This window comes from Amblyraja radiata, chromosome 6 (assembly GCF_010909765.2).
Source record: "Amblyraja radiata isolate CabotCenter1 chromosome 6, sAmbRad1.1.pri, whole genome shotgun sequence".
Taxonomy (NCBI): domain Eukaryota; kingdom Metazoa; phylum Chordata; class Chondrichthyes; order Rajiformes; family Rajidae; genus Amblyraja; species Amblyraja radiata.
The window spans coordinates 38,910,914-38,938,034 of NC_045961.1; the positions used below are offsets into that span (position 1 = coordinate 38,910,914).

At 42.5% G+C, this 27,121-nt stretch overlaps 1 protein-coding gene across 1 annotated transcript in view; it reads left to right on the forward strand.

Annotated features, from left to right (window-relative positions):
- Positions 1–27,121, forward strand: part of eif5b (eukaryotic translation initiation factor 5B) — a 71,475-nt gene that overhangs the window by 392 nt on the left and 43,962 nt on the right. The window contains exons 2-4 of the mRNA XM_033022563.1: positions 14,558–14,662; positions 14,764–14,854; positions 16,516–17,146. Coding sequence (XP_032878454.1) covers positions 14,558–14,662; positions 14,764–14,854; positions 16,516–17,146 — 827 coding nt within the window. The remainder of the gene's footprint in view (positions 1–14,557; positions 14,663–14,763; positions 14,855–16,515; positions 17,147–27,121) is intronic.

Sequence of the window (27,121 nt, forward strand, 5' to 3'; positions counted from 1 at the left end):
CCTCTCCATCCCTCCTTCTACCTCTCCCCCCCTCTCTCCATCTTTACGGGTGTACAATTGGTGACATCTATCCAGTATACTGATCATTCAAGTGTAATACTGAAATCTAGTATACAACAAATCCAGTATAATACTGGTATGCTGGTGTATTACATACTCTCTTTCCCGTTCCCCCGCCCTCGAACCTAATCAGAGGTCACAAACCACGCCATTAAATATTACTTTTGTACTCTCTTTTGGTGCCACATTGTTAAAGCAATCTGCACCACAGCTACGACTTTTTAAGAAGAAAATGCTGTTAACCAGCTGCCACGGAAATAAGTTCTGTAAATAAAGTGCCCTCCATAATGTTTGGGACAAAGATCCATCATTTATTTATTTACCTCTGCTCCACAATTTGAGATTTGTCATAAAAATAAATCACATGTGGTTAAAGTGCACATTGTCAGATTTTAATAAAGGCCATTTTTATAAATTTTGGTTTCACCATGTAGAAATTCACCATTACTTTGTTGCATATCTTTTGCATGCAATGACTGGTTGAAGTCGGCGAATCATGGACATCACCAGTTGCTGGGTCTTCTCTGGTGATGCTCTGCCAGGCCTGTATTGCAGTCATCTTTAGCTTATGCTGTTTTGTGGGCTAGTCCCCTTCATTTTTCTCTTCAGCATGTAAAAGGCATGCGCAATTGGTTCAGATCAGGTGATTGACTTGGCCACTCAAAAATTGACCATTTTTTAGCTTTGAAAAACTTTTTTGCTTTAGCAGTATGTTTGGGATCATTGTCTTGCTGTAGAATGAACTGCTGACCAATGAATTTTGAGGCATTTGTTTGAACTTGAGCAGATAGGAAATATCTATACACTTCAGAATTCATTATGCTACTACCATCAGCAGTTGTATCATCAATGCAGATAAGTGAGCCAGTAACTTCAGCAGCCATACATGCCCAGGCCATAACACCCTCACCACCATGTTTCACAGATGAGGTGGTATGCTTTGGATCTTGGGCAGTTCCTTCTCTCCTCCATACTTTGCTCTTGCCATCACTCTGATATGTTAATCTTCGTCTCATCTGTCCACAAAACCTTTTTCCAGAACTATGGTTGCTCTTTTAAGTACTTGACAAACTGTAACCTGGCCATCCTATTTTTGTGGCTGACCAGTGGTTTGCATCTTGCAGTGTAGCCTCTGTATTTCTGTTCATGAAGTCTTCTGTGGACAGAGGTATTTGACAAATCCACACCTGACTCCTGAAGTGTGTTTCTGATCTGTCGGACAGGTGTTTGGGGATTTTTCTTTATTATAGAGAGAATTTTTCTGTCATCAGCTGTGGAGGTCTTCCTTGGCCTGCCAGCCCCTTTGTGATTAGTAAGCTCACCAGTGCTCTCTTTCTTCTTAATAATGTTCCAAACAGTTGATTTTGGTAAGCCTAAAGTTTGGCTGATGTCTCTAACAGTTTTATTCTTGTTTCTCAGTCTCATAATGGCTTCTTTGACTTTCATTGGCACAACTTTGGTCCTCATGTTAATAAACCGCAACAAAAGTTTCCAAAGGTGATGGAAAGATTAGGCGCTGAGAGCTCTTATACCTGCATTAAGGTGGAATTTAAACATACCAGAGCAATTACAAACACCTGTGAAGCCATGTGTGCCAAACATTATGGTGCCCTGAAATGGGGGGACTGTGTATAAACACTGCTGTAATTTCTACATGGTGAAACCAAAATGTATAAAAAATGGCCTTTAATAAAATCTGATAATGTGCACTTTAACCTCATGTGATTTTTTTTTTCTATTACAAATCTCAAATTGTGGAGTACAGAGGCAAATTAAAAAATGATGGGTCTTTGTCCCAAACATTATGGAGGGCACTGGACTCCCCACTTTAATTTTACCACCCATGGTTTGGAAGCTCTGAAATGAAAGTAAACCTGGTTAATGAAAGATTTCATAAGGGATGATTGTTTCTAATTAAATACAATGTTTTTTTGAGGTGCGAACAAGGAATGCCAATGATGATAGTGCATTTGATGTTAATGTGTCTGACAAAATTAAAAGTGCAATCCAAGAGATCCAATGGAAAATTATTTTTTTAAACAGCCCAGTGTCAAAGTCAAAATTTGTCAGGAGTCAAAACCATTTTTGTGACTGGAATTTCATTGGTCTCAATACCGGATTTCCTACTTTTTTTAGTTAAATGGAGCCCTGGAAATACAAGTAGGAATTGACTTCTTGTGCCAGGTCATTGCTTGTATTTTGTTTTTTAGCTCCCTCTATCTGAAGAGCTATTGATCTGTTTTAAATATACTCAGTGACCCTCCACAGAACTCCATGTTGAGAATTCTAAAGGTAGATACAAAATGTTGGAGTAACTCAGCGGGACAGGCAGCATCTCTGGAGAGAAGGAATGGATGACATTTCAGTTCGAGACCCTTCTTCAGCGAAACATCACCCATTCCTTCTCTCCAGGGATGCTGTCTGTCCCGCTGAGTTATTCCAGCATTTTGTGTCTACCTTTGATTTAAACCAGCATCTGCAGTTTTTTCCTACACAGAGAATTCCTCTGGGTGAATATGTAAATGATTTTGACTAGTATTTTGGCACTATAGTTAAAATATTTGCTGATGGTCCGAATCTGGCAATAAGGACAGAAATTCTGGGATAAAGGATATACTACTTGACTGGTTAGCTATGCATAAAAGTGGCAAGTGTACATTCAATGCAGAGATTTTGAGGTAATGTTTTAGGGAGGACAAACTAGCAAGAGAATACATGATAAATATTAGGATCCCAAATCATAGTGCAAGTCGTTAAGTCCAGAGAGTTTATTGTCATGTGTCCCAGATAGGACAGTGAAATTCTTGCTTGCTGCAGCACAACAGAATATTGTAAGCATAAATACAGAACAGTTCAGTGTGTCTATATAGCATAGACTATATATATATACACATAGATAAACAGATAACGTGCAATAGGCTGTTATAGTTCAGAGTTTGTTTGATGGTGAGTTTAATAGCCTGATGACTGTGGGGAAGAAGGTGTTCCTGAACCTGGATGTACCAGATTTCAGGCTCCTGTACCTTCTACCTGATGGCAGCGGAGAGATGAGTGTGTGGCCAGGATGGTGTGGGTCCTTGATGATGTTGGCAGCCTTTTTGAGGCAGCGACTGCGATAGATCCCTTCGATGGTGGGGAGGTCAGAGCCGATGATGGATTGGGCAGTGGTCACAACTTTCTCTATTCTTTTCCGCTCCTGGACGCTCAAGTTGCCGAACCAAGCCACGATGCAACCAGTCAGGATGCTCTCTACTGTACACCTGTAGAAGTTCGAGAGAGCCCTCTTTGACATACTGACTCTCCGTAATCTTCTCAGGAAGTAGAGGCGCTGATGTGCTTTCTTTATAATTGCATCAGTGTGCTGGGACCAGGAAAGATCTTCGGAAATATGCACGCCCAGGAATTTGAAGTTGTTGACCCTTTCCACCATCGTCCCGTTGATATAAATGGGATTGTTGGTCCCTATCCTACCCCTTCCAAAGTCCACAATCCGTTCCTTGGTTTTGCTGGTGTTGAGAGCCAGGTTGTTGTGCTGGCATCATTTGGTCAATCGGTCGATCTCACTTCTATACCATGACTCGTCACCATCAGTGATTCGTCCCACAACAGTGGTGACGTCGGCGAACTTGATGATGGAGTTCGCACTATGTCCGGCTACAGTCATGAGTATAGAGTGAGTAAAGCAGATGGCTGAGCACGCAGCCTTGAGGTGCTCCCATGCTGATTGTTATCGAGGATGACACATCTCCATCAATACGGACAGGCTGTGGTCTGTGGATGAGGAAGTCGAGGATCCATTTGCAGAGGGATGCGCAGAGACCCAGATCTGAGAGCTTGCTAACCAGCTTGGAGGGGATGATGGTATTAAATGTCGAGCTGTAGTCAACGAATAACAGCCTGACATATGAGTTTTTGTTGTCCAAATGGTCCAGAGCGGAGTGGAGAGCCAGTGAGATCGCATCCACCGTTGATCTGGTGTGGCGGTAAGCAAACTGCAGTGGGTTGAGGTTCTTGTCGAGGTAGGAATTGATATGTGCCATAATCAACCTCTCAAAGCACTTCATCACCACAGATATTAGTGCCACTGGTCAATAGTCCTTGGGTCATTGAAGGTGTCAGGACAAATAGTGGTTGAGATAGCATGCAGGAAACGTGTATTTATTGGATGAGGCGTGGAGTACAAAAGCAGGAGGGGATCATGCTAGAATTATGTAAAACATTAGTCTGGCCATCTCTCTTGTATTGCTTTTGCTTTTGGTTGCCATAAATGTAGAATGTCAGGGCCAGAGAATTGCAACAAGATTAGATAATGTCCAGGCTATGTATCTTTTGGAATAGGAGGCTGAAGAGATATTTGATGAGGTATATAAAATTGGGAGACTCGGATACCGTAATCGTAAATAACTTATTTCACCTTTGCTGCTGAGGTCAGTAAATAGGAAGCATACACAAAAAGCATTTTATCAGGATGCACCACAGCTTGATTTGGGAACAGCTTCATTCAAGACCGCAAGAAATTGTAGCGACTTGTGGATGCAACCCAGACCACCTCACAAACAACCTCCCTTCTATTGACTCCATTTATACCTCACGCTGCCTCGGTAAGGCCAGCAGCATAATCAAGGACGTTGCACCCTGCCCTCTCCCTCCAGATCCGGAGACAGTTTCTTCCCAGCTGTTACCAGGCAACTGAATCAGCCTACCACAACCAGAGAGCAGTGCTGAACTACTATCTACCTCATTGGTGACCCTCAGACTAACCTTGAACAGACTTGACTGGCTTTACCTTGCCCTAAATGTTATTCCCTTATCATGTACCTATCCACTGTAAAGGGCTCGATTGTAATCATGTTTTGTCTTTCTGCTGAATGGTTAGCATTCTATAAAAGCTTTTCACTACCTCGGAATAGACTAAACTGAATAATTAGTGGAAGTATTAGATGGATGTTGAAGCAAAAGTACTTTTCATGGTGAGTGAGAATCATGTGCAGCTCTGCCTGAAAGAGTGGGATGGTAGAAACACAACACAATTTAAAATTCCAGGGCAAGCAGTTGAGGAAGCAGTTGGAATGAATGAATGAAAGGAAGGAAGTGAGGGGAAACTAAATTGCTCTGTATTTGGTTAGCATGGTCTTGAATGGTCTCCTGCGTTTTATTTTAAATCTGATTTATGGAGCAGAAATATCAGCAATGAAGTAGCGATGTGGTTCCCAAATTCGCATTTGCTAAATTAAAGAACAGCAGCAGAAATATGCAACCTCACTCAAAATTAAAGTTAATACAGAACAGTGCAGCACAGGAACAGTCTCCTACATCTACCATGTCTGCACTGATCATGATTCCAATTTAAATAATCTTATGTTCCTGCACATGATCTATACCCCTCTATTCTGTCTGTTCATGTCTGTTTAAATGCCTCTAAAACATTGCTATTGTATCTAGTTTCACCACCTCCTTGAGACAGTACATTCCAGGCAAATACTACTCTCTGTAAAAACAAAATTTGCCTTTCAAATTTTCTTTCAAGCCTCCCCCCCCCCCCCCCCCCCCCCCCACCTCCCCTGCCCCCCTCCCCTGAAATTTGCTTAACAAATAAGTTGGAGTAAAACACCAAGTTCAGTAATGATAGGCTATAATACTGTTCGAAATGTTGTAAAAATCCTTTCTGGATTGAAATTTGTCATCCATTTTGGCCTGGATGCAACAATAAACTTACTGTAATATGGCTGGTTGATCTGCCATCTGAGATGATCTACCAAGGTTTTCATTTTTTGAACTTTGGAGGATGGGTACCACATGCTAAAACTGCTTCTGTCCCATAAATGGATTAAACAAATAATAAGAAATGAAGGCATACACTTATGAAGGAAATTAGAAAGGCAAAAAGAGGACTTGAGATATCTCTGGAAGATGAGGTAAAGGAGAATCCTAAAAGATTCTAGAGATATATTAAGAACAAAATAGTAGTTCGGGAGAGAGTTGGACCCCTGAAGTGATATCAAAAGATCACTGATCTCAAATGTCCAGAGAGTTAAGTATGTTTAAATGTCGCATGGATTGGGACTCTGAAATTCTTATTTGCTGCAGTTTTACAGGCACATTAAACACAGGAACATAAAAATATATACAATAAATTATCATGGCAAACCAGACACTAATAGTCCAAGCCAAAGTGTATTTTTAGTACAAAGTCCATAGTAGTTTGGCACTGAGGTATGATTGTAGTTAGGATTCTACAGGGTAGGTCAAGAATGTGATGGTTAATGGGAACAAACTGTTTTTGAACATCGAGGTAAAGATTTTCAGGCTCCTGTACCATGTTCCCAATGGTAGCTGCGAGATGTGAGCATAGCCAGAATGATGTGGGTCTTTAATATTTATGTAGATCCCTTTGATTGTGGACCAGTGAATACCCATGTTGACCAGGCAATGTCCACCAATGTCTGCAACCTTCTTCCTTCCTTGGAGTTCGAGTTACTGAACCAGGATGTGATGCAACCAGTCAGTAATTAGTTATGCACTTCAATAAGGTCACCCCTCAGCCTCCTATGATCCAAAGTAAAAGATTCCAGCCTTTCTAACCTCTCCCTATAACTCAAACCTGCAAGCCCAGGTCACATCCTGGTGAATCTTATCTGCACCCTTTCCAATTTAATGATATAGTTCCTGTAGCTGGATGACCAGTACTGCACGCAGTGTTCCAAGCATGCTCTCACTAACAACATATACAGCTGCATTATGATGTGCCAACTTTTGTACTCCATATCTTTCCTAACAAAGGAAAGCATGCCAGATGCTTTCTTCACCACACTGTCTACCTGATTCAACACTTTTAGGGAATCATGCACATGCACTCCCAAGATCTCTTTGATCGGCAAAGTTCTTCAGGGCTCTACCTTTTAATATGCTAGTTCTGCTCTGGTTTGACATACCAAAATGCATTGCCTCACACCTGTCAGAGTTAACTTGCATTTGCCATTCTTTGACCCATCTTCCCAACTGATCTAGATCCTGTTGTAAACTTAGATATCCTTTCTCACATGCCCACTATACCACCAATTTTGGTATCTGTAAATTTATTGACAATGTTAACAATGAGACCCTGAGGCATGTCACCGGTCACAAGCCTCCTATCAGAAAAACAATCCTTTGACTCCTTCATCCAAGCTAATTTTGAATCTAATTGCCCAGCTGACCTTGGATTCAATGTGCTCTGACCTTCCAGACTACTTTATCAAAGGCCTTGATGAAGTCCATATAGACAATGTCCACTACCGTGCCCTCATCAATCGTCTTGATGACCTCTTCAAAAAGTTATCAGATGACACCAAAATTGGTGGTATAGTGGACTGTGAAGAGGTTGTCTGAGGTTACTAGAGAATCTGGATCAAATGGAAGTGGACAGGGGAGTGGCAGATAGAATTTAACTCTGACAAGTGTGAAATGTTATATTTGGGGAAGTTAAACCAGGACAGGACATATATAGGTGAATTACACAGTATTGGAGAGTGTTAGTGAGCAGAGAGACCTAGGGGTACAAGTACATAGTTGCCTGAAAATGACAACACAAGTAGAAAGAGTGTGAAGAAAATGTATAATATGGTTGTCTTTGCCTGTGGCATTGAATAAAATAGTGGGACGTCATGTTACAGTTGAACAAAACATTGGAAGACCACACTTGGAGTAAACTGGGAATAAAAGGTCATAAAAGCACTCACAATAACAAAATACCGTGGAGACTGTCAATTTCACGAATTTGAAAGATTTTCATTTGATAATATGTTCAGCATTATAGAATAAAAGAAGGATATATACTGTATTTCCTGGCAATGAAGACGCACCTGCGTCGAAGAAGCACCCCCATTTTGAGTTGCTAAATTTTGAAAAAAGGCTGGCGGACATAGAATTTCTCATGCTCAAATAAACAAACAAACAAACAAACAAATAAATAAATAGACAGATAACTAGACAAATAAATAAATAAATGAATAATAAAGGCGGTGACAACTCAATTTGCCCATGGCTTCCAGATCTGCTCCATACTGAATGGGTGAGGGGTGGAGGGTGACGGCAGGTGGAGAGATGGTGAGAAAAATGGGAGCACACGGGACAAGTTGAATCAGTTGTGATCTTATTGAATGACAATACCAGTTCAAGGGACCAATTGAGGTTACTCGCGCTGACACAGGAGTAAGCTCCACCGCCCGCTGTCCTGTTATCTATCGCCCGCTGACCCGCTCCGCTCTATGATCTTTGCTCTTGAAAGACACAGACCGGGCAGTGAATGCCATGCAGTGTCACTCAGCGCAGCAAGTGAGGCCATGTCCTGCTTCCAGCGACAGTCGAATTTAAGAATTTGCGGGAAGCGGCTGACATCAGCGAGGCCGATGAGCGGCAGGAGAGAGGTGTTTAGATGGAGAGCACTGCCAGAGGTGAACGGGCCGGCAGAAGGCGCTGAGGTGGCGGCCGGTTCCGCTGTCCGGTGCCGGTGGCCGCTCGTAGCTACCCGAGCTACTTCCCTCCCCAGCCACAATGCGGTGGCTCCGTGCCTGGAGTACTGCGGCAGCGGTGAGTGACTGAGTCGCTGGCATGATCCCCAACCCACTCCTCAGCGCTCCTGCCTGTGCTGACCCATGCCAGACTCCCCACACACTGTGAAAGGAACTAACTCTTTCTCACCCCCCCCCCCCCCCCTCTCCCCGACCTCCCAGCGGCACTGTCCTTTTACAGACACTTCCCACTTTACAGCCGCTTTCCATCAGCTGCCAGCAATGAGGGATAGACTTGGCTAACCCCCAGTACAGCAACATAGTTCTTGATGTTGCTGTACTGAGGGATAGCCAAGTCTATCTTTCTTGGCACAACCTAACCTTTGGCCTCCAAGACACAGGTAAATTTTCGTGCTTTATTTTTGGGTAAAAAATAGCGTCTTCAATGCCGGGAAATACGGGTTGTTAAAATACAGATGAGATGTTAGGCTTTTGACAGGGTTGTGTGACTGACCTACTCGCATTTCAATATCAGTCAGTGTTTCTATGTTAGAGCAACATTTTAATCATGATACAGGAGTCTGCATCCCACTTAGGTTAATTATATATATAACTAAAACTCTTATCTTGTTCGTTTGTGAGTGTGCGTGCGTGATTCATGCCCTAAACTACGCCAAAACGGTACACAATAGCGCTACAATTTTTGGACCTCCTTACTCACCATTGTCCTGTGGTGTCGTGTATCAAGTTTCGTTGGGATTGATGTGTTTTTTTTTTTTACAAGTTATTCACATTTTTAATTTAACAAAACCCCACTTTAGAAAAAAATCTTTCATCTGCACCGGCAGTTAGCAGCATATGACCTCACAATAGGATCTCATTTACATAAACTGCACATCAACAATGTTCCACCCAGTGCAATGAGAGATTCATTACATTGTTATAAGGAGAGGGAGGGAGTGGGTGAGGGGAGGAGGAGAATTGTTATTTAAACATTGTGTGTAGTGGGGGAGTGCGATTGGGGAAAGGTGAGGAGTGGGGGAGCGGGATAGGGGAGAGGTGAGGAGTGGGGGAGCAGAGAGATAGAGGGAGAGGAGGTGGGTAGGGAGGGGAGAGGGGTTAGGGAGGGAGAGTGAGGGGAGGGGGAAACATAGAAAATAGGTGCAGGAGTAGGCCATTTTGCCCTTCGAGCCTGCACCGCCATTCAATATGATCATGGCTGATCATCCAACTCAGTATCCTGTACCTGCCTTCTCTCCACAAGGGCCACATCTAACTCCCTCTTAAATATACCCAATGAACTGGCCTCAACTACCTTCTGTGGCAGAGAATTCCACAGGAATTCCACAGAAAAGGGAGAGGTGAGGGAGTAAGTGGAAGAGGAGAGGAGGAGAAGAGGGATGGTGAAGAGGAGGGGGGTGGAGTGTTGGGGATAAAGGGGGAATGGAGGAGGATGGGTAGGAAGAGGGATGGCAAGGTGCAGTTGGGGAGGGTTGCCATGATTTGTGTCACAACGGGAATCTCTGGCGTCACAACGGAAACCCCTCAGAAGCATAGGGGAGCAGGGAGATAGAGGGAGAGGAGGGGGGTAGGGAAGGGAGAGGGATTATGGAGGGAGTAACAGATGGTAGGAGAAGACTGATGGTATAGAGGGGAAAGAAGAGTGAGGGTCAAGAGGAGGGGAGGCAGTGCTGGGGATGAGAGGAGGCTAGGGGTAGGAATGGAGGAGGATGGGGGTAGGAAGAGGGATGACAAGGTGCAGTTGGGGAGGGTGCCGTGACTCGCATCACAACGGGGATCTCTGGCGTCACAACAGGAACCCATCAGCCACGCCTGTGCAGTTGGGGCCTATGAGTGAGTGGTGGAATATTGCGTTTGGGGACCAGCCCTCCCGTGTGACAGGGACCCAACGGGTCCCACTTGGTCGAGTATCTATCTCTATATTACTAAAAGTCTGATCTTGACCACTTCCTGTTCTGTATATTGATTTTAGAAAAAACGCTGCCACTTACGGCTGTGATTTTTGGCCATCTTACTCAGAGATCCCCGTCCGCTGCGCAGGACAAGAGGATTGTTTCCATTGATGAAAAATAAAAGAGTTATTAGTGTTTAAAAAATGTTGAGATTCTCTCTCCTGAAGGCCACTCCCCTTCCGGAGGGACTATAAAACCCGGAAGTGTTGAGTGCCTTAGTCAGTCTCTGCAAGATGGGGGAAGCGAGAGGGTCACGTCTCTCAGTCTGAGCTGTGAATAACACTGAACACATGTCAACTAAACTGAGTGGTTTTACTGACGTCAGTGCCCTTAATGTGTTTTGAAAATATAGTTTGGAAATGCTAAAGCTGTGTTGCCTTTGGTTTGGAAATGCTAAAGCTGTGTTGCCTTTGGTTTGGAAATGCTAAAGCTGTGTTGCCTTTGGTTTGGAAATGCTAAAGCTGTGTTGCCTTTGGTTTGGAAATGCTAAAGCTGTGTTGCCTTTGGTTTGGAAATGCTAAAGCTGTGTTGCCTAATTGAAGTCGCCTTGCCCAATTGAAGTCGCCTTGCCCAATTGAAGTCGCCTTGCCCAATTGAAGTCTCCTTGCCCAATTGAAGTCGCCTTGCCCAATTGAAGTCGCCTTGCCCAATTGAAGTCGCCTTGCCCAATTGAAGTCGCCTTGCCCAATTGAAGTCGCCTTGCCCAATTGAAGTCGCCTTGCCCAATTGAAGTCGCCTTGCCCAATTGAAGTCGCCTTGCCCAATTGAAGTCGCCTTGCCCAATTGAAGTCGCCTTGCCCAATTGAAGTCGCCTTGCCCAATTGAAGTCGCCTTGCCCAATTGAAGTCGCCTTGCCCAATTGAAGTCGCCTTGCCCAATTGAAGTCGCCTTGCCCAATTGAAGTCGCCTTGCCCAATTGAAGTCGCCTTGCCCAATTGAAGTCGCCTTGCCCAATTGAAGTCGCCTTGCCCAATTGAAGTTGCCTTGCCTACTATATGATTAAAAGTCTAATCTTGACCACTTCCTGTTTGCGCTTTATATTGATTTTAGAAAAAACGCTACCACGTACGGCTGTGATTTTTGGCCATCTTACGCTCATCAGGTGCCGAGGATTTTTCCCATCGATGAAAAATAAAAGAGTTATTAGTGTTTAAAAAATGTTGAGATTCTCTCTCCTGTTAATCACGCGATGAAGGCCACACCCCTTCTGGTGGGAGGGACTATGAAACCCAGAAGTGTGGGCGTCGGTCAGTCTCTGCAAGATGGAGGAGGGAGAGGTCACGACTTGCTGTCTTTAGTGGCCTTGCACCCTGCTCGAAATGGAATTTATAGGAATAGCCGTGAGTCAACTGCCAGTCCACCAGCCGTGAGAGCTGCCAGCACAACACGCTTGAGTGACTGAGCTGCCAGCCCAAGAATCCATTCGGCCCACAACACCCATACTAACCCTCTGGAAACCAGTCCCTTCAGCCCACAACACCCATACTAGCGCTCCAGAAAGCCCCCCCCCCCCCCCACTGGCCAGCAATATTGTAATTGATGGAGAGGTGGAATACTGGGTTGGGGGATTAGCCCGTGTGATGCTGGGACCCAACGGGTCCCACTTAGTCTAGTATATTACTGAGACTCTCATTTTGTTTGTTTTTTATGCGTGCATGCATGGATGTGATATCCCAAAACCCTACCAAAATGGTACACAATAGCGCTACAATTTTTGGCCAACCCTACTCACCAACTTGCTGTGATGTGCTGTAGCAAGTTTTGTTTGGATTGATGTTATATTGATATTATATTGAAACCATTTTTCCACTTGCCCTGCCCGTCAGACAATGACGGCACAATGGGATCCTGAATCTCATTTACATTTTAAAAATCGCTATTTTCAAAAAGTTTTAATCAAATTGGAAGAATTTTCATTAACAGCTAACATTGTTTAGGTTATTTTAAAGAAAAATCACAATTTTCATTGTGGGGGGTTGGGATGGAGGGAGGTTTCATTAAAAAAACATAGCTATTTTCATTTTGGGGATTGGGATAGGGGGGAGGTTTCATTTGAAAAAAACTGAAACTCTCCCCGCGCATTCGCAGTGGGCCCAGTATCCTCACTTGCGGGATTAGAAATGATTGCGGCGCTGAGTCTGGGGGTGGCGGCACTGCTGCTGCGGGGGGAGGGAGAGGAGCGGGACCCGGGGCAAGGACTAGGCCGCAGCCTCGGCCTCTCGCTCCCCCGGCTCCAGGCCGCTCGGCCCGTCACCCCAGACACCCCTCGCCTCGAGTACAACTTCAAGGATTTGAAATGACCGCGGCACTGAGGCTGGGGCTAGGTTTTGGGGCGGCCATACTGCTGCTCCGGGCCCTTGGGGAGGGAGAGGAGCGGGACCTGGTGCAAGGACTAGGCCGCAGACTCGGCCTCCCCCTCCCCGGCTCAGCCCGTCCCCCCCCGACAACCCCTGCCTCAAGCACAACTTAATCGCCGACATGGTGGAGAAAACGGGACCGGCAATGGTTTACATCGAGATCCTGGGGAGGTGAGGAGGGAGAGGAGAGGAGAATGAGGGAGGTAGAGAGTGGGGGATAGAGGGAGAGAAGGGCAGTGGGGGAGGTGAGGAGGGAGTGTGAGGGGATGGGATAGGGGTGAGGTCTGGGGGAGGAGGGGGGATAGGGGGAGAGGAGGGGGCAGGGAGTGTTATGGAAGGAGGGAGAGGTGAGGGAGGGAGTGGGGGAGGTTAGGAGGAGAGGGATGGTGCAGAAGAGGGGGAGGAACTGCTGGGGGATGAGGGAATGGAGGAGGATAGGGGTAGGAAGAGGGGTGGCGAGGTAATGGAGAAGAGGGAGGAGGGGAGGGAGTGGGTGAGGGGAGGAAGCAGAGGAGGGTTGGTGGAGAGGGAGGATAATGGAGGAGGGGAATAGGGGACTGAAGAGGGAGAGTGAGATGCGTTCACATTGATCTTATATTTTACAGGTTATTAGAAACATAGAAAATTGTTGCAGGAGTAGGCCATTCGGCCCTTCGAGCCTGCACCGCCATTCAATATGATCATGGCTAATCATCCAACTCAGTATCCCGTACCTGCCTTCTCTCCATACCCCCTGATCCCTTTAGCCACAAGGGCCACATCTAACTCCCTCTTAAATGTAGCCAATGAACTGGCCTCAACTACCTTCTGTGGCAGAGTTCCAGAGATTCACCACTCTCTGTGTAAAAAATGTTTTTCTCATCTCGGTCCTAAAGGATTTCCCCTCTATCCTTAAGCTGTGACCCTTTGTCCTGGACTTCCCCAACATCGGGAACAATCTTCCTGCATCTAGCCTGTCCAACCCCTTAAGAATTTTGTAAGTTTCTATAAGATCCCCCCTCAATCTCCCCTCATCACAAGTCCAACCTCCGTAGTTTTGGGGACAGAGCCTTCTCCAGGGCAGCTCCCAGGCTCTGGAACTCCCTCCCCCAACTGATCCGCAATTCCGTGTCCCTCACCATCTTCCAGTCCTGCCTCAAGACCCATCTCTTCACATCTGCCTATCCTTAGCCCCACGTCCCCCTCCCTTTTCATCTGTGCTTTAATTGCCTCATATTGTGTTTTGAATTGAATTCTGTCTTTAATTTGTGTACTAGTCATGTCTCTACTATTTATTTCATTCCGCTTGCATGTTTTTCCTCTACTTGCTAAATTTTTGTAAGGTGTCCTTGAGACTCTTGAAAGGCGCCCATAAATAAAATTTATTATTATTATTATTATTGACTTTACTTGGGGTAGAATTTTTTAAACCTCCACCCTTATTGGGAGTTTTAAATTGTTGACTAGCAATGCTGCCTGCCCAGAAGCAAATGTATTTCCCTATTTGCTTTTTCAAAATCCTTTGCAATTAAAAAAACTCTGAATATAACCTTAAGCAGTGGGATTAGTTCCAATATCTTGCTTTTTGTTTTAGCCCTGTGGAGCCTGTGTTGTACTCGTGTACCGCCATTGTATGTTTCTTGAGGTGTAGTGCCAAGAACAATATCAACATTTTTAGTTTGTATCCTTTTATTCTCAGTGCCAAAGATGACATTGACATTGATGCTTTAGCAGCAGAGATTGAGGGAGCAGGAGCACCTAAACCCAAGGCTGGAGGCAAAAAGAAGAAAAAGAAAGAATTTGAGTAAATATTAATTTGTGTTTTCATTTGTATTTAGTATTTTTTGAGATTGATTTCACATTAATAGAAAAAACTTGGTTTTCCTTTTTCTTCTCAAATTCCAGGGAAGATGATATTCTGAAGGAACTTGAAGATATGTCACTAGAGAGCCATGGGAAAAAGGATCATAAAGATGCAGCTAAATCATCAGCAAAAGTAAATGTTTAGTTCTCTGATGTGGATATTTCCAGTTTTTTCAGAATACAGAATTACTATAACAATATGTGACTAAATTTCACTTAATTTTGTTTTGGAAAATCACACACAAAAAATGACATGTCTACCATGCAGTTGCCAATTTCCAGTTCTGTAAGAAGGAGTAGGTCAAAATGTTAAAACTATCCATAGCAAAATAACTACCTTATTACCACAACCGGTGCACCATGTTTATAGTTGTCTGGCATGTAGGAGGAACACCAGTGGCGTGCCAAACCTTCAATTACAACGTTCAAACCTTTGAACCCTACTGACCTCTTGACATGGCAGCAAGCATTTGGGAGTTCTTCAATCATCAAGCTAATCTCCAAGGTGCACCAGTTATAGATTTTGGAAATACATTGCCATTCTTTTGTTGTCGCTGGGATAAAATACCAGCGTCCTCTGCGTTTCAATACGATGCGATTACATTACATGAACTGTAACATTTCACCAGGAACTGCAAGGCAGTTGAAGGTGCCTGGTTAGCACTGATCCCATCCCCTATCTTGAATTGTGGCCCAAAATAAGCATTTTATTTTCACGGCTTGTTTTTCTTTCAGGATAACTAATCTATGAGGAGTGTGTTGTACAGGCCCTGTGCGCAGAGAACAACTTGGAATCATTGAATCATAGGATGGTTGTAGCACAGATGGAGGCTATTCAGCCCATTGTGTCTGCTTCAACTGTGTACTAGAGGAACTCATTAGTTGTGAACTCTATGCCCTTTCTCCATGGCCTTGCAAACTTTTCTTTGCCATATATTTACCCATTTCCATCATTGTCACCTTCTAACCAAACTGGAATACTACCATAGGAGGTCATGCTATAGTCTGAAAATATGCAGCTTTGGTGGGGATAAAAGGGGGATCAAGGTAAACCACATTTGCTTTTTACTACAGATTCATAATTTCAGAGGAGCACATACAAAACCTTGATGTGTAATTTGTGCTGAAATGCATCATGCTTTTAAGAGCTTATCTACATTTTGTATACACATTTACATATTTGCACACAACTGCATAACTGCTACTTTTCTGTGTGACAGACCTGGCCTTGCTGAATTAGAAATCCCTATTCCTCATACATCCTTCATCCTACACCTTAAAATTAACTTTTTTTCCCGCTCTTTGCCACTTGTGACAAAGGATCTTTGATTTGAAACATTAACTCTGTTAATTTATCCTGATGTCTAATCTGCCGAGTGTTTCCTGCATTTATAATTTTGCATATCCGGCACATTCAGTTTTATTTTTGATTTTCAGTTATAAATGGGGCTTTATTTATCTTAGTGTTGCTTCAAAATTGTTCCCCCCGCCCCCTCCCCGTCCCCAAGTTGAGTTTGGTTTAAAACTTATTAATATATATATATTTTTTTTTAAAGCATTTGATTTGCAAATTACATCCTGGTGAAGTAATAAGATTAATTTTACGGCAAATAACATTTCAACCATAACTTAATTGTAAAGCGTATGCTTGAACAGCAGTGTAACTATGCCCCTCTCCCCAGCAGTTTGATCAAATAAGTTATGTCAGATAGTGTCAAGTGTAGTTTTTAACTTCCTATCCGGAAAGAAGTAATTTTTGTATTGATTTCGTTCAAACATGTTTTATTTTAACAGAAGGAAGAAAACGATAATGAACCTGAACTAGTAAATAAAAAAGAGAAGAAGAAAAAGCCTTTGAAAAGCCAAAAATCTAGTTTTGATGATGAAGTCGAACATGAAGAGATGGGATTACCAAAAGCCAGAGGTCAGAAGCAGAAATCTGACGACTCAGACGACGATGAATTAGCTGAACAGACTTCTAGGAAGAACCAGAGACCTCTGCAAAAGGTCGAAATTTCAGAAAGTGAGGAAGTTGAAAAGAATCAAGAAGATTCACTCGATGACAGTGATGAAGAACCTGAAGAGTTTTCTCAAAACAAGAAGAAAAACAAAAATCAAGAAAGTAAAATCAAGAAAGGTGAAAGCGATGAGGAAGATGCGGGTGACTCCACATTTAAACTAAAAACAGCTGCCCAAAAAAAAGCAGAAAAGAAAGAAAGAGAACGTAAGAAGCGTGAGGAGGATAAAGCTAAACTTCGAAAGCAGAAAGAAAAGGATGATGTTGACCGACAGAAAAAGGAAACCGAGCTGGAAACTAAAGTCCAGAAAGATGCAGGTGAACTTACTTCTAAAAAAGAATCTGAAACGACAACAGTCACTCCAATTACTGAAGTTAAAGGAATTGAAGACACTGGAGGTGCTGAAGGTAACTTTTTTAAACATTGTTGATGTGTAAATGAGTATCAAAAGTAAAATTGTATAGTTGCTGGAAAGCTAAAGTGTAAAAAAAATCTTAGAAATTCTGAACATATGCTGGGAGCATCTGTGGAGAAAACCCCCGCAGAATGAACAATTCCGTTCAATAACGTGATTTTGAAAGGAAGGTAGATGAATCTGAGGTTAGTTATGAGAAGATAACCTGTGTGGTGTCACCTCACTACCTATTCCCTTTTTATATCAATAACTCCAATCATTCTTTTTCATCTTTTGTTCATTAGCAAATCATAAAATGACTTCAACATAGAAAATCATTCCAAATACAATCTGTTTTAAAGAAAAAAGATAGAACCAAGCAAAGAAATATTAGGCTGGTTAAAGGGGCATATTTCAATAGAGTCTGAAAAGAATATATTGTCATTGAACCGAGTCAACTATAAAGAAGTATAATATAACAAATGATGGTGGATGACAAATGATTTTGTTTTCCTCCCCTATAATCACAGTAATAAGTGGAGATCAGATAATGCAGAGAAGAGTTATTGTAGGTTGCACTCTACCTCTGCTATACACTGTTATTTGAATTAAGTTGCCAGAAACTGCAGTGGTATAATTTTGAAGTTTGCCAATGACGATAAACTTGACCTTTGGTAAATATTAAGAAAATATAAGTTGATGCAATGGATAGATGTTTAGCAAATAATTCAATGTGTTAAAGTATGTGGTAATGCATTTCAAATGGATGAAGAGAGTCAGTGCAAAACGTGTGTTACAATATAGATTATAAGATTTAAGGCTTCTACATGTCAGTCATTGCTCTGTATCTTAAGTTCCTTATTCTGGTCAGAATATTGATTTACCTTCTGTTTTCAGCATGCTCTTTGTGTTTTCTACCAATAAGAGTATTAAAAATATTTGCTTAACATATTTCTACCATTTATTCTATCTCTATCATAGTATCCCTTATTTCTAAGGGACGCATTCTTTATTGATATTTTTGTGCTATTTGCTAAAATTCTTCAATTAATTTCTATACATTTTGGCTAATTTTCTCATTCTATCAATTTCCTTATCTTTGGATCCTTGCTGTTAATATTGCCAAATTAAAATAAGGTTCTTTGAATTTAAAGATGGCGCCTGCCTGTGGCGACATTTTGCCAGCAGCTCGATAGCAGAGAATCAATTATAGTTTCACACAACTCCCCTGGATCAGAGAAACGGCATAAATCAGCGCCGTATCGGACAAACTGCACTTGAAGGCACTAGCAATATTGCGATCTCTCGCAGCTGCGGGAGCCCCCCGACTGTAAGCCATCCCTCGATTGCTGGAGAATACCCGACCCGGCTGAGGATCACAGGTACTGTACCTGGAAACACCGGGGAGATCTCCGGAGCCGACGGGCAGGATCTCCCAAGAGCAACAGAGCTGGAACTGCTGACTGTGAGGGAACCCGATCGCAACGGAGCTGGAGCTGCCGACTGTAAGGGAATCCCCGTTCCAGCGCAGACCCTCAGCAACAGCAGGTACAGTACCTGGAAACAACGGGGAGGCCTCCATTGTGTCCGGAAACGTGGCAGACGGGCAGGATTTCAGGTCAGACTGAAGCACAGGGGACTTCGACCCCCTCTCCCTACCATCCTACTAGCCAACGTACAGTCCCTTGAAAATAAAGTGGAGGACTTAAGGGTAAGGCTGCTTTACCAAATGGAGCTGAGAGAATGCTCTGTGTTCGGTTTCACAGAGACATGGCACATCCCCAGCTCTCCAGACTCGGCAGTCCAGCCTGCTACATCCCACCCCAGGCAGACATCCATCTGGCACTGGGAGAGCTGCACGCCGTGATCAACAAGCACCAGACTGTCTACCCCGAGGCATTTACGGGGATTTCAACAAAGCCGACCTGAAGAAATCTCTCCCTAACTTTCACCGACATGTTTCCTGCAGCACCAGAGGACCAAACACCCTCGACCACTGCTACACGACAATCAAGGATGCCTATTGCTCTATCCCTTGCCCTCACTTCGTTAAATCCAACCATACTGAGGTGCTGCTTCTTCCTGCATACAGGCAGCTACAAGCGCACCCCCAGAGGTGAGAACTGCACAGAGCTGGTGGGGGGAGGCAGAGGAACAACTCCAGGGCTGCTTGGAGTCTGTGGACTGAGCAATGTTCAAGGACTCGGCAACAGACTTGAATGAATATGCCACAGTCGTTACAGCCTTCATAAGGAAATGTGTGGAGGACTGCATCCCAACAAAACCTTCCGAGTGTTTCCTAACCAGAAGCTTTGGATGAGCCATGAGATCCGCATTCTTCTGAAGATCAGATCCCAGGCATTCAGGTCTGGGGATGCAGAGGTCTATAAGAAGTCCAGATGCGACCTTGGTAAGGCCATCAAAAAGGCCAAAAGGGTCTTCTGCTCCAAAAGTTGGAGGATGAGACGGATGTTCAGCAACTGTGGCGGGGCTTGAATGCCATCACCTTCTACAAGGTGAAATCAGGAGGCAGCTCAAACAACAGTGAAGCATCACTCCCTGACGAGCTCAACACGTTCTATGCACGTTTTGATAGGGAGAACACTAATGTGCCTTCCCGAGCCCCCATTCGCCGTGATGGTATCTCAGTCATAGTCACAGAGGCCGACATCAGAAGGGGTGACCCGAAACATCACCCATTCCTTCTCTCCAGGGATGCTGCCTGTTCTACTGAGTTACTCCAGCCTTTTGTGTCCATCTTCGGTTAAAACAGTTTACAGATTATCTGTTGTTTTGTGCGTGGGAGCTTGTTGTGTGCGTTACGCAGGCAACCATATGGTAAAAAAACAAAACATGCTTCTTGTTGTCAAGGGTGGGGGGGGGGGGGTGGGGGAATGGGAGGAGATAAAATTGTTTGTTGTCATGCACACTTGTCATCGGCCCACCAGGGAATTTATGTCCCCCCCATGTTTTAAAAGCGGTTTACTATGGCTGCCAATGTCCCCGCGGCCGGGGTAGGGGTGAATCATCTAGTGTGGGTGTCGGGGGGGGGGGGGGGGGTGAATCACCCTGGTATGGGGGTTGGGGTCCGGTGACGGTGTATCGCGGTCAGTGACTCTGGGTGGGCGGAGGGACCAGCTTGTCCCACACCTCTGCTCCACCTGGCGCTGCTGACACACAGCCCGTCACAGTGCGGCTGCACGGGGGAGACGAGGCGGAGGGCGGCTGTGGCTGTGGGAGAGTGGGGGCTGTCCCGAGGGATGCGCTTCTTCGGCTGCTTACAACTTGGTGCTCGGGTTCAGAGTGACCAGTCACCTATGGCTTGTGTGGAAAAATGACACCCACGCTCCCGTCTCCATCGGCCAGTGATGGGCCCCCCCGGCGACGTCATGTCTGTTATTTGACTTTTCGGCAGAGTGGTCATTCTGTGAGTTGGCTTGTAGATGACGCAGCTGTTCGGTGAGTTGACGTTTTGGCAGAGTGGCCTTTTGGTGAGTTTGCTTTTAGGCTTTCCACGCTTTCGGTTAGTTGGTGTTTCGACTTCGTACACTTTCGCATATTTGGCGTTTCGGCTTAGTTTCCTTTCGGTTATTTGGATTCCACTTCTCTGCTTCGGCTTCTCGTCCTTCGACGCCACGTTCGCACTCGGGATAGGGACACACAATCCCGTCTATATCAATGGGACGATGATGAAAAGGGTCAAAAACTTCAAATTCCTGGGCGTGCATATTTACTAAGATCTTTCTTGGTTCCAGCATGCTGATGCAATTATAACAAAGGCATATCAGCGCCTCCACTTCCTGAGAAGATGACGGAGAGTCGGTATGTCAATGAGGATTCTCTCAAAATTTTACAGGTGCACAATAGACAACTTACTGACTGACTGCATCATAGCCTGGTACGGCAACTTGAACGTCCAGGAGTGGAAAAGACTGCACAAAGTTGTGACCACTGCCCAATCCATCACCGGCTCTGACCTCCCCACCATCATTGCAGTCGCTGCTTCAAAAAGGTGGAAACATCATCAAAGACCCACACCATCCTGGCCACACACTTATTTCACCTTCACCATCGGGAAGAAGGTACAGGAGCCTGAAAACTGTAACGACCAGGTTCAGGAACAGCTTCTTTCCCACAGCCATCAGGCTATTAAACACGACAACAAATAAGCTCTGAACAATAACAGTCTATTATTATTATTGCATTTTATTTGTTTATTTATTGTGTGTATATATGGTCTATAGACACATTGAACTTTTACGTTCCGTTTTGTATTATGTTTACATATACTGTTGTGCTGCAGCAAGTAAGAATTTAATTGTCCTATCTGGGACACATGACAAAACTCTCTTGACTCTTGACCCTCTTGATCTCATACTTCTCTGCTTAACCATAATTGTACCATTTTTACAGTGGAGTTGCTAATTCTGCAAAGGAGTGTTTATTAAATGTAAATTTTACATTATTTCTTTAACTGTTAATCACGTTTCCAATCATATTTGTTAACGTCGTAATCGCCTTCTGTCAAATTGTCTTGAGTCTTTCATAATTAGCATTATTTGTGTTTAAGACACTTTAAGACAACCTTAAAGATGTTATTTTTTCTAATGTGTTTTTACACAATGTTGCATTCAAAAGAAGCTGTTTCCAACTTGTCTTCATATTAATCTAGGAGGCACTCGGGTGCTCACCTGAGTTTCTTCTACTTTGGTTTTTTCAATATTTCTGACAACAAGAATTATTGCATTATCTGAGTCGCTTGCTTCTTTAGTTTTTTGACCTTCATTCTAACATTGAAAACTATTGGAGGTCCAAAATTTCTATCTTGGTTTTGTGCCCAACGTTATTTTGAACTACCACCTATAATGAATTTGCATTCTGTTTTTTCTGGGTGAGAATCCTTTCTCTTTAACTGATCCTTTTCAGATCATTTAATCATTAATTAGTCGGTTTATTGAGTATAGAAGTTGGGACGTTACGTTGCAGTTATACAAGACGTTGGTGAGGCTGCATTTAGACTATTATGTTCAGTTTTGGCCACCCTGCTATAGGACGGATGTCATTCATTTAGAAAGAATGCAAGGAATTTGTCTGGACTCGAGGGCCTGCGCTATAGGGAGATATAAGGAACCAGGTGGCTTGATAAGGTGAATGCAGTCTTTTATTTAGGATAAGTGAGTCAAGAATCAGAGGACTTAGGGGAAAGATTTAATAGGGATATCAGGGACAATGTTTTCACACAGAGGGTGGTCGGTATATGAAATTGGTTACCAGAATAGGTTGGTAGGTACAATAGTAACACTTAAAAGATCTTTGGACAGGTACGTGGATAGGAAAGGTTTAGAGGCATGTGTCCAAAATGTAGGGAAAGCGAACCAGCTTAGATGGGGCAACTTGGTCAGCATGGGCAAGGTGGGCCGAAGGGCCTGGTGACTTGCTTTATGACTCAAAGAACAATGCAACCTGCTTGACTGTCACCTCACAACTACAACATTTATTCTCTCCACAAATGGTGCACAGTGACTGCAGTGCATACAAATGTACAAAATATATGTTATTTGTGTAGATTGCACCTTCCAAACTTCCATCCATATTAAGAAGTGTTAGTCGGAGTAGAAATAGGAGGATATTTCAGATGAATGCGTAGTTTGAAAAATGGTGCAAGGGGGAGGGATTCAAATTTCTAGGGCATTGGAACCAGTTCAGGGGGAAGTGGGACCAGTACAACCAGTACAAACAGGACGGTCTGCACCTGGGCTGGAATGGAACCAATGTCCTTGGAGTGTTTTGCTAGTGCTGTCGGGGAGGATTTAAACTAATGTGGCAGGGGGATGGGAGCATGAGCAGAGAGACAGAGGGGTGTAAAATGAGTGTAGAAGCAATAGGTAGCAAGGTGAAAAGTAAAAGTGGCAGGCAGACATATCCAGGGCAAAAATCAAAAAGGGCCACTTTTCAACATAATTGTATAAAGGGTAAGTGTTGTAAAAACAAGCCTGAAGGCTTTGTGTCTCAATACAAGGAGCATTCGTAGTAAGGTGGATGAGTTTAATGTGCAGATAGTTATTAATGAATATGATATAGTTGGGATCACGGAGACATGGCTCCAGGGTGACCAAGGCTGGGAGCTGAACATCCAGGGATATTCAATATTCAGGAGGGATAGACAGAAAGGAAAAGGAGGTGGGGTAGCGTTGCTGGTTAGAGAGGAGATTATCGCAATAGAAAGGAAGGACATCAGCTTGGAGGATGTGGAATCGATATGGGTAGAGCTGCGAAACACTAAGGGGCAGAAAACGCTAGTGGGAGGTGTACAAGCCACCTAACAGTAGTAGTGGAGTTGGGGATGGCATCAAACACAAAATTAGAAATGCATGCAACAAAGGTAAAACTGTTATAATGGGTGACTTCAATCTACATATAGATTGCGTGAATCAAATTGGCAGGGGTGCTGAGGAACAGGGTCTCTTGGAATGTATGCGGGATAGTTTTCTAAACCAACATGTAGAGGAACCAACGAGAGAGCTGGCTATTCTAGACTGGGTATTGAGTAATGAGGAAGGGTTAGTTAGCAGTCTTGTTGTGCATGGCCCCTTGGGCAAGAGTGACCATAATATGGTTGAGTTCTTCATTAGGATGGAGAGTGACATAGTTAATTCAGAAACAAGGGTTCTGAACTTAAAGAAAGGTAACTTTGAGGGTAAGAGACGTGAATTGGCCAAGATAGACGGGCAATTGATCCTTAAAGGGTTGACGGTGGATATGCAATGGAAGGCATTTAAAGACCGCATGGATGAACTACAACAATTGTTCATCACAGTTTGGCAAAAGAATAAATCAGGGAAGGTCGTGCATCCGTGGATAACAAGGGAAATCAGGGATAGTATCAAAACAAAAGATGAAGCATACAAATTAGCCACAAAAGCAGCCTATCAGAGGACTGGGAGAAATTCAGTCCAGCAGAGGAGGACAAAGGGCTTAATTAGGAAAGGGAAAATAGATTGTGAAAGAAAACTGGCAGGGAACATAAAAACTGACTGCAAACTATTTTATAGATATGTGAAGAGAAAAAGATTAGTTAAAACAAATGTAGGCCCCTTGCAGTCAGAAACAGGTGAATTGATCATGGGGAACAAGGACATGGCAGACCAATTGAATAACTACTTTGGTTCTGTCTTCACTAAGGAAGACATAAATAATCTGCCGGAAATAACAGGGGACCGGGGGTCAAATGAGATGGAGGAACTAAGTGAAATCCAGGTTAGTTGGGAAGTGGTGTTAGGTAAATTGAATGGATTAAAGGCCGATAAACCCTCAGGGCCAGATGGGCTGCATCCCAGAGTACTTAAAATCTTTTTATTAGTTTTTTTCCAAAAAACAAAAACAAAACAAAAAGAATAATGATAAACATAACAATGATATTGATACATAGGGATCAGGATTACATTAATAACAGGTATAACCTAAATATGAGTCCATTGTCAAAATACACAAATAGACCAGTTAAATGTTTAAAAGAAAACTTATATGTAGAAAAAACACAGATAAAAAGAAAAGAAAAAAGGAAAAAAGGAAGAAACAAAACCCCCCTAAACTAAAGAAAAAAAAAGCAAAACAGAATCTGAGCTGAGAATTTCAATAATTTAAGTCTGTTTGTCGTCAAGTCCGTTCCACCATATAAAGGTAAAATAATTTGTATAACGGTTGGAGAGGGAGCAATTTATGTTGTGTGAAAGTGTTGAATAAATTTCCCCCAAGTCTTATCAAATTTAACCAAGGGTTCAACAATGTCACTCCTGATTTTTTCTAAATTTAAACATAATATTGTTTCAGAGTACCAATGGAGTGTGGTCGGAGGGTTGGAGTCTTTCCATTTAAATAAAATAGATCTTTTTTCCAAAATTTCGGTTTGATGTGGTAGCGGAAAAAAGGGTAGAGTAGCCTTCAAAAAATGTCTAATTTGTAAATATCAAAAAAAAGTGTGAATTAGGTAAATTATATTTATTGGAGAGTTGTTCAAAAGACATAAAACAACCATCCAAAAACAAATCACGAACAGCTACTAATCATTTATTCTTCCACAACAGAAAGGCTTGATCAGTACTAGAAGGTTGGAAGAGAAAATTAGATAAGATAGGACGATAAGATAAAATAATTTAGTCCAAAAAACTTACGAAATTGAAACCATATTCGAAACGTATGTCTTATTATTGGGTTAGTCGTATATTTATTCAATCTCGTAATTGTAAAAGGTAACGAGGCCCCTAGAATAGAAGCCAATGATAGCCCTTGTAAGGAATCACGTTCAAGATTTATCCATCCTGGGCATTGGGTATCTTCTAAATCTTTTGTCCAAAATGTTAAATAACGAACATTAACTGCCCAATAGTAGAATCTAAGGTTCGGCAGTGCCATATCACCGTCTTTTTTGTTTCTGTAAGTATTTTTTTACTTGGCCTGGAATTTTTATTCTGCCATATATATGAAGAAATTTTGGAATCAATAATATCAAAGAAAGATTTGGCAATAAAAATTGGTATCGTCTGAAATAAATACAAAAATTTAGATAAAATGAACATTTTAATAGCATTGATTCGGCCGATTAAAGATAAGGACATTGATAACCATTTAGTAAACTGTTGTTTGATATGGTCAATTAAAGGCATAAAATTAGCTTTAAATAAATCGTTGTGTTTCTTGTTAATCTTAATATCTAAATAAGTAAAGCTTTCGGTAGTCAATCTAATTGGAAACTGTCCATAATTTGAAACTAGATTATTTAATGGAAAAAGCTCACTCTTACTAAGATTTAGTTTATAACCAGAGAAACTACTAAATTGATTAAGTAATGCTACTATAGCCGGAATAGATTTCTCAGGGTTAGAAATGAATAATAACAGATCATCTGCATAAAGAGATAGCTTATGTGTGTTATTCCCGCGGACAATACCAAAAATATTATATTAAGGGATTCCCTAATAGCGGTGGCAAAGGTTCCAAAGCAATATCAAACAGTAAAGGACTTAAAGGACAGCCCTGTCTAGTACCTTGAAAGAGCCTGAAAAAAGGGGATCTCTGATTATTAGTAAGTACAGATGCCTGAGATATATGATATATCAGCTTGATCCAAGAAAAAATTTTTGAACCAATCTTAAATTTTTCAAGTGTATTGAATAAGTATTCCCATACTACTCTATCAAACTCCTTCTCGGCATCAAGTGAAATGACACATTCTGGGGTTTTATTTGATGCTGTATATACAATATTCATTCATCTCCTAACGTTAAAGTATGAGTAACGATTTTTAATAAAACCTGTCTGATCTTCAGAAATAATTTGCGGTAAAATATTTTCCAATCTCATAGCTAATATTTTGGAAAGAATTTTGGAATTTACATTTAACAGTGATATAGGTCTATATGATGTCACTTCAGTAGGGTCTTTATCTTTTTTAAGAATAAAACAGATGCTTCATAAAAAGATTGTGGTAATCTATTAGCCACAACATGAACATTGTTGTGGTTTGAGAGAAGAAAAAAAAATCATGTTGGTAGTGAAGCTGAAGAGCAAGAGCTACATATTATTTATCCAAGGTCAAAATATGAAAAACAAGAACTGCGTTCACTTAATTTGTCTAAAGACAGAGGAAAACAAATTCCTTCAATTTTAAGAATAAAAAACTAACAGCGAGATTCTTAAAAATTAATATATATAAAAGAAAAACAACTCGTCCAGTTAAATTCTTAATCATTACCAAACGATATATTGTCAAAATAGGAACAGTAAATCTCCAATTATAACTTAATCGGCTATCAATTACTCCCCTTCACCCTCGCATGTCTCCAAAAAGCTTAAAGCGTCTTGAGGATTGTTAAAAAATCGAATGTTACCATTGAAAAGTCGTATACGCATTCTAGCTGTATAAAGTAAGGCTGGGCGCAACTTTTTCTTAAACAGATCAGACATTACATTATGAAAAGACTTTCTTATT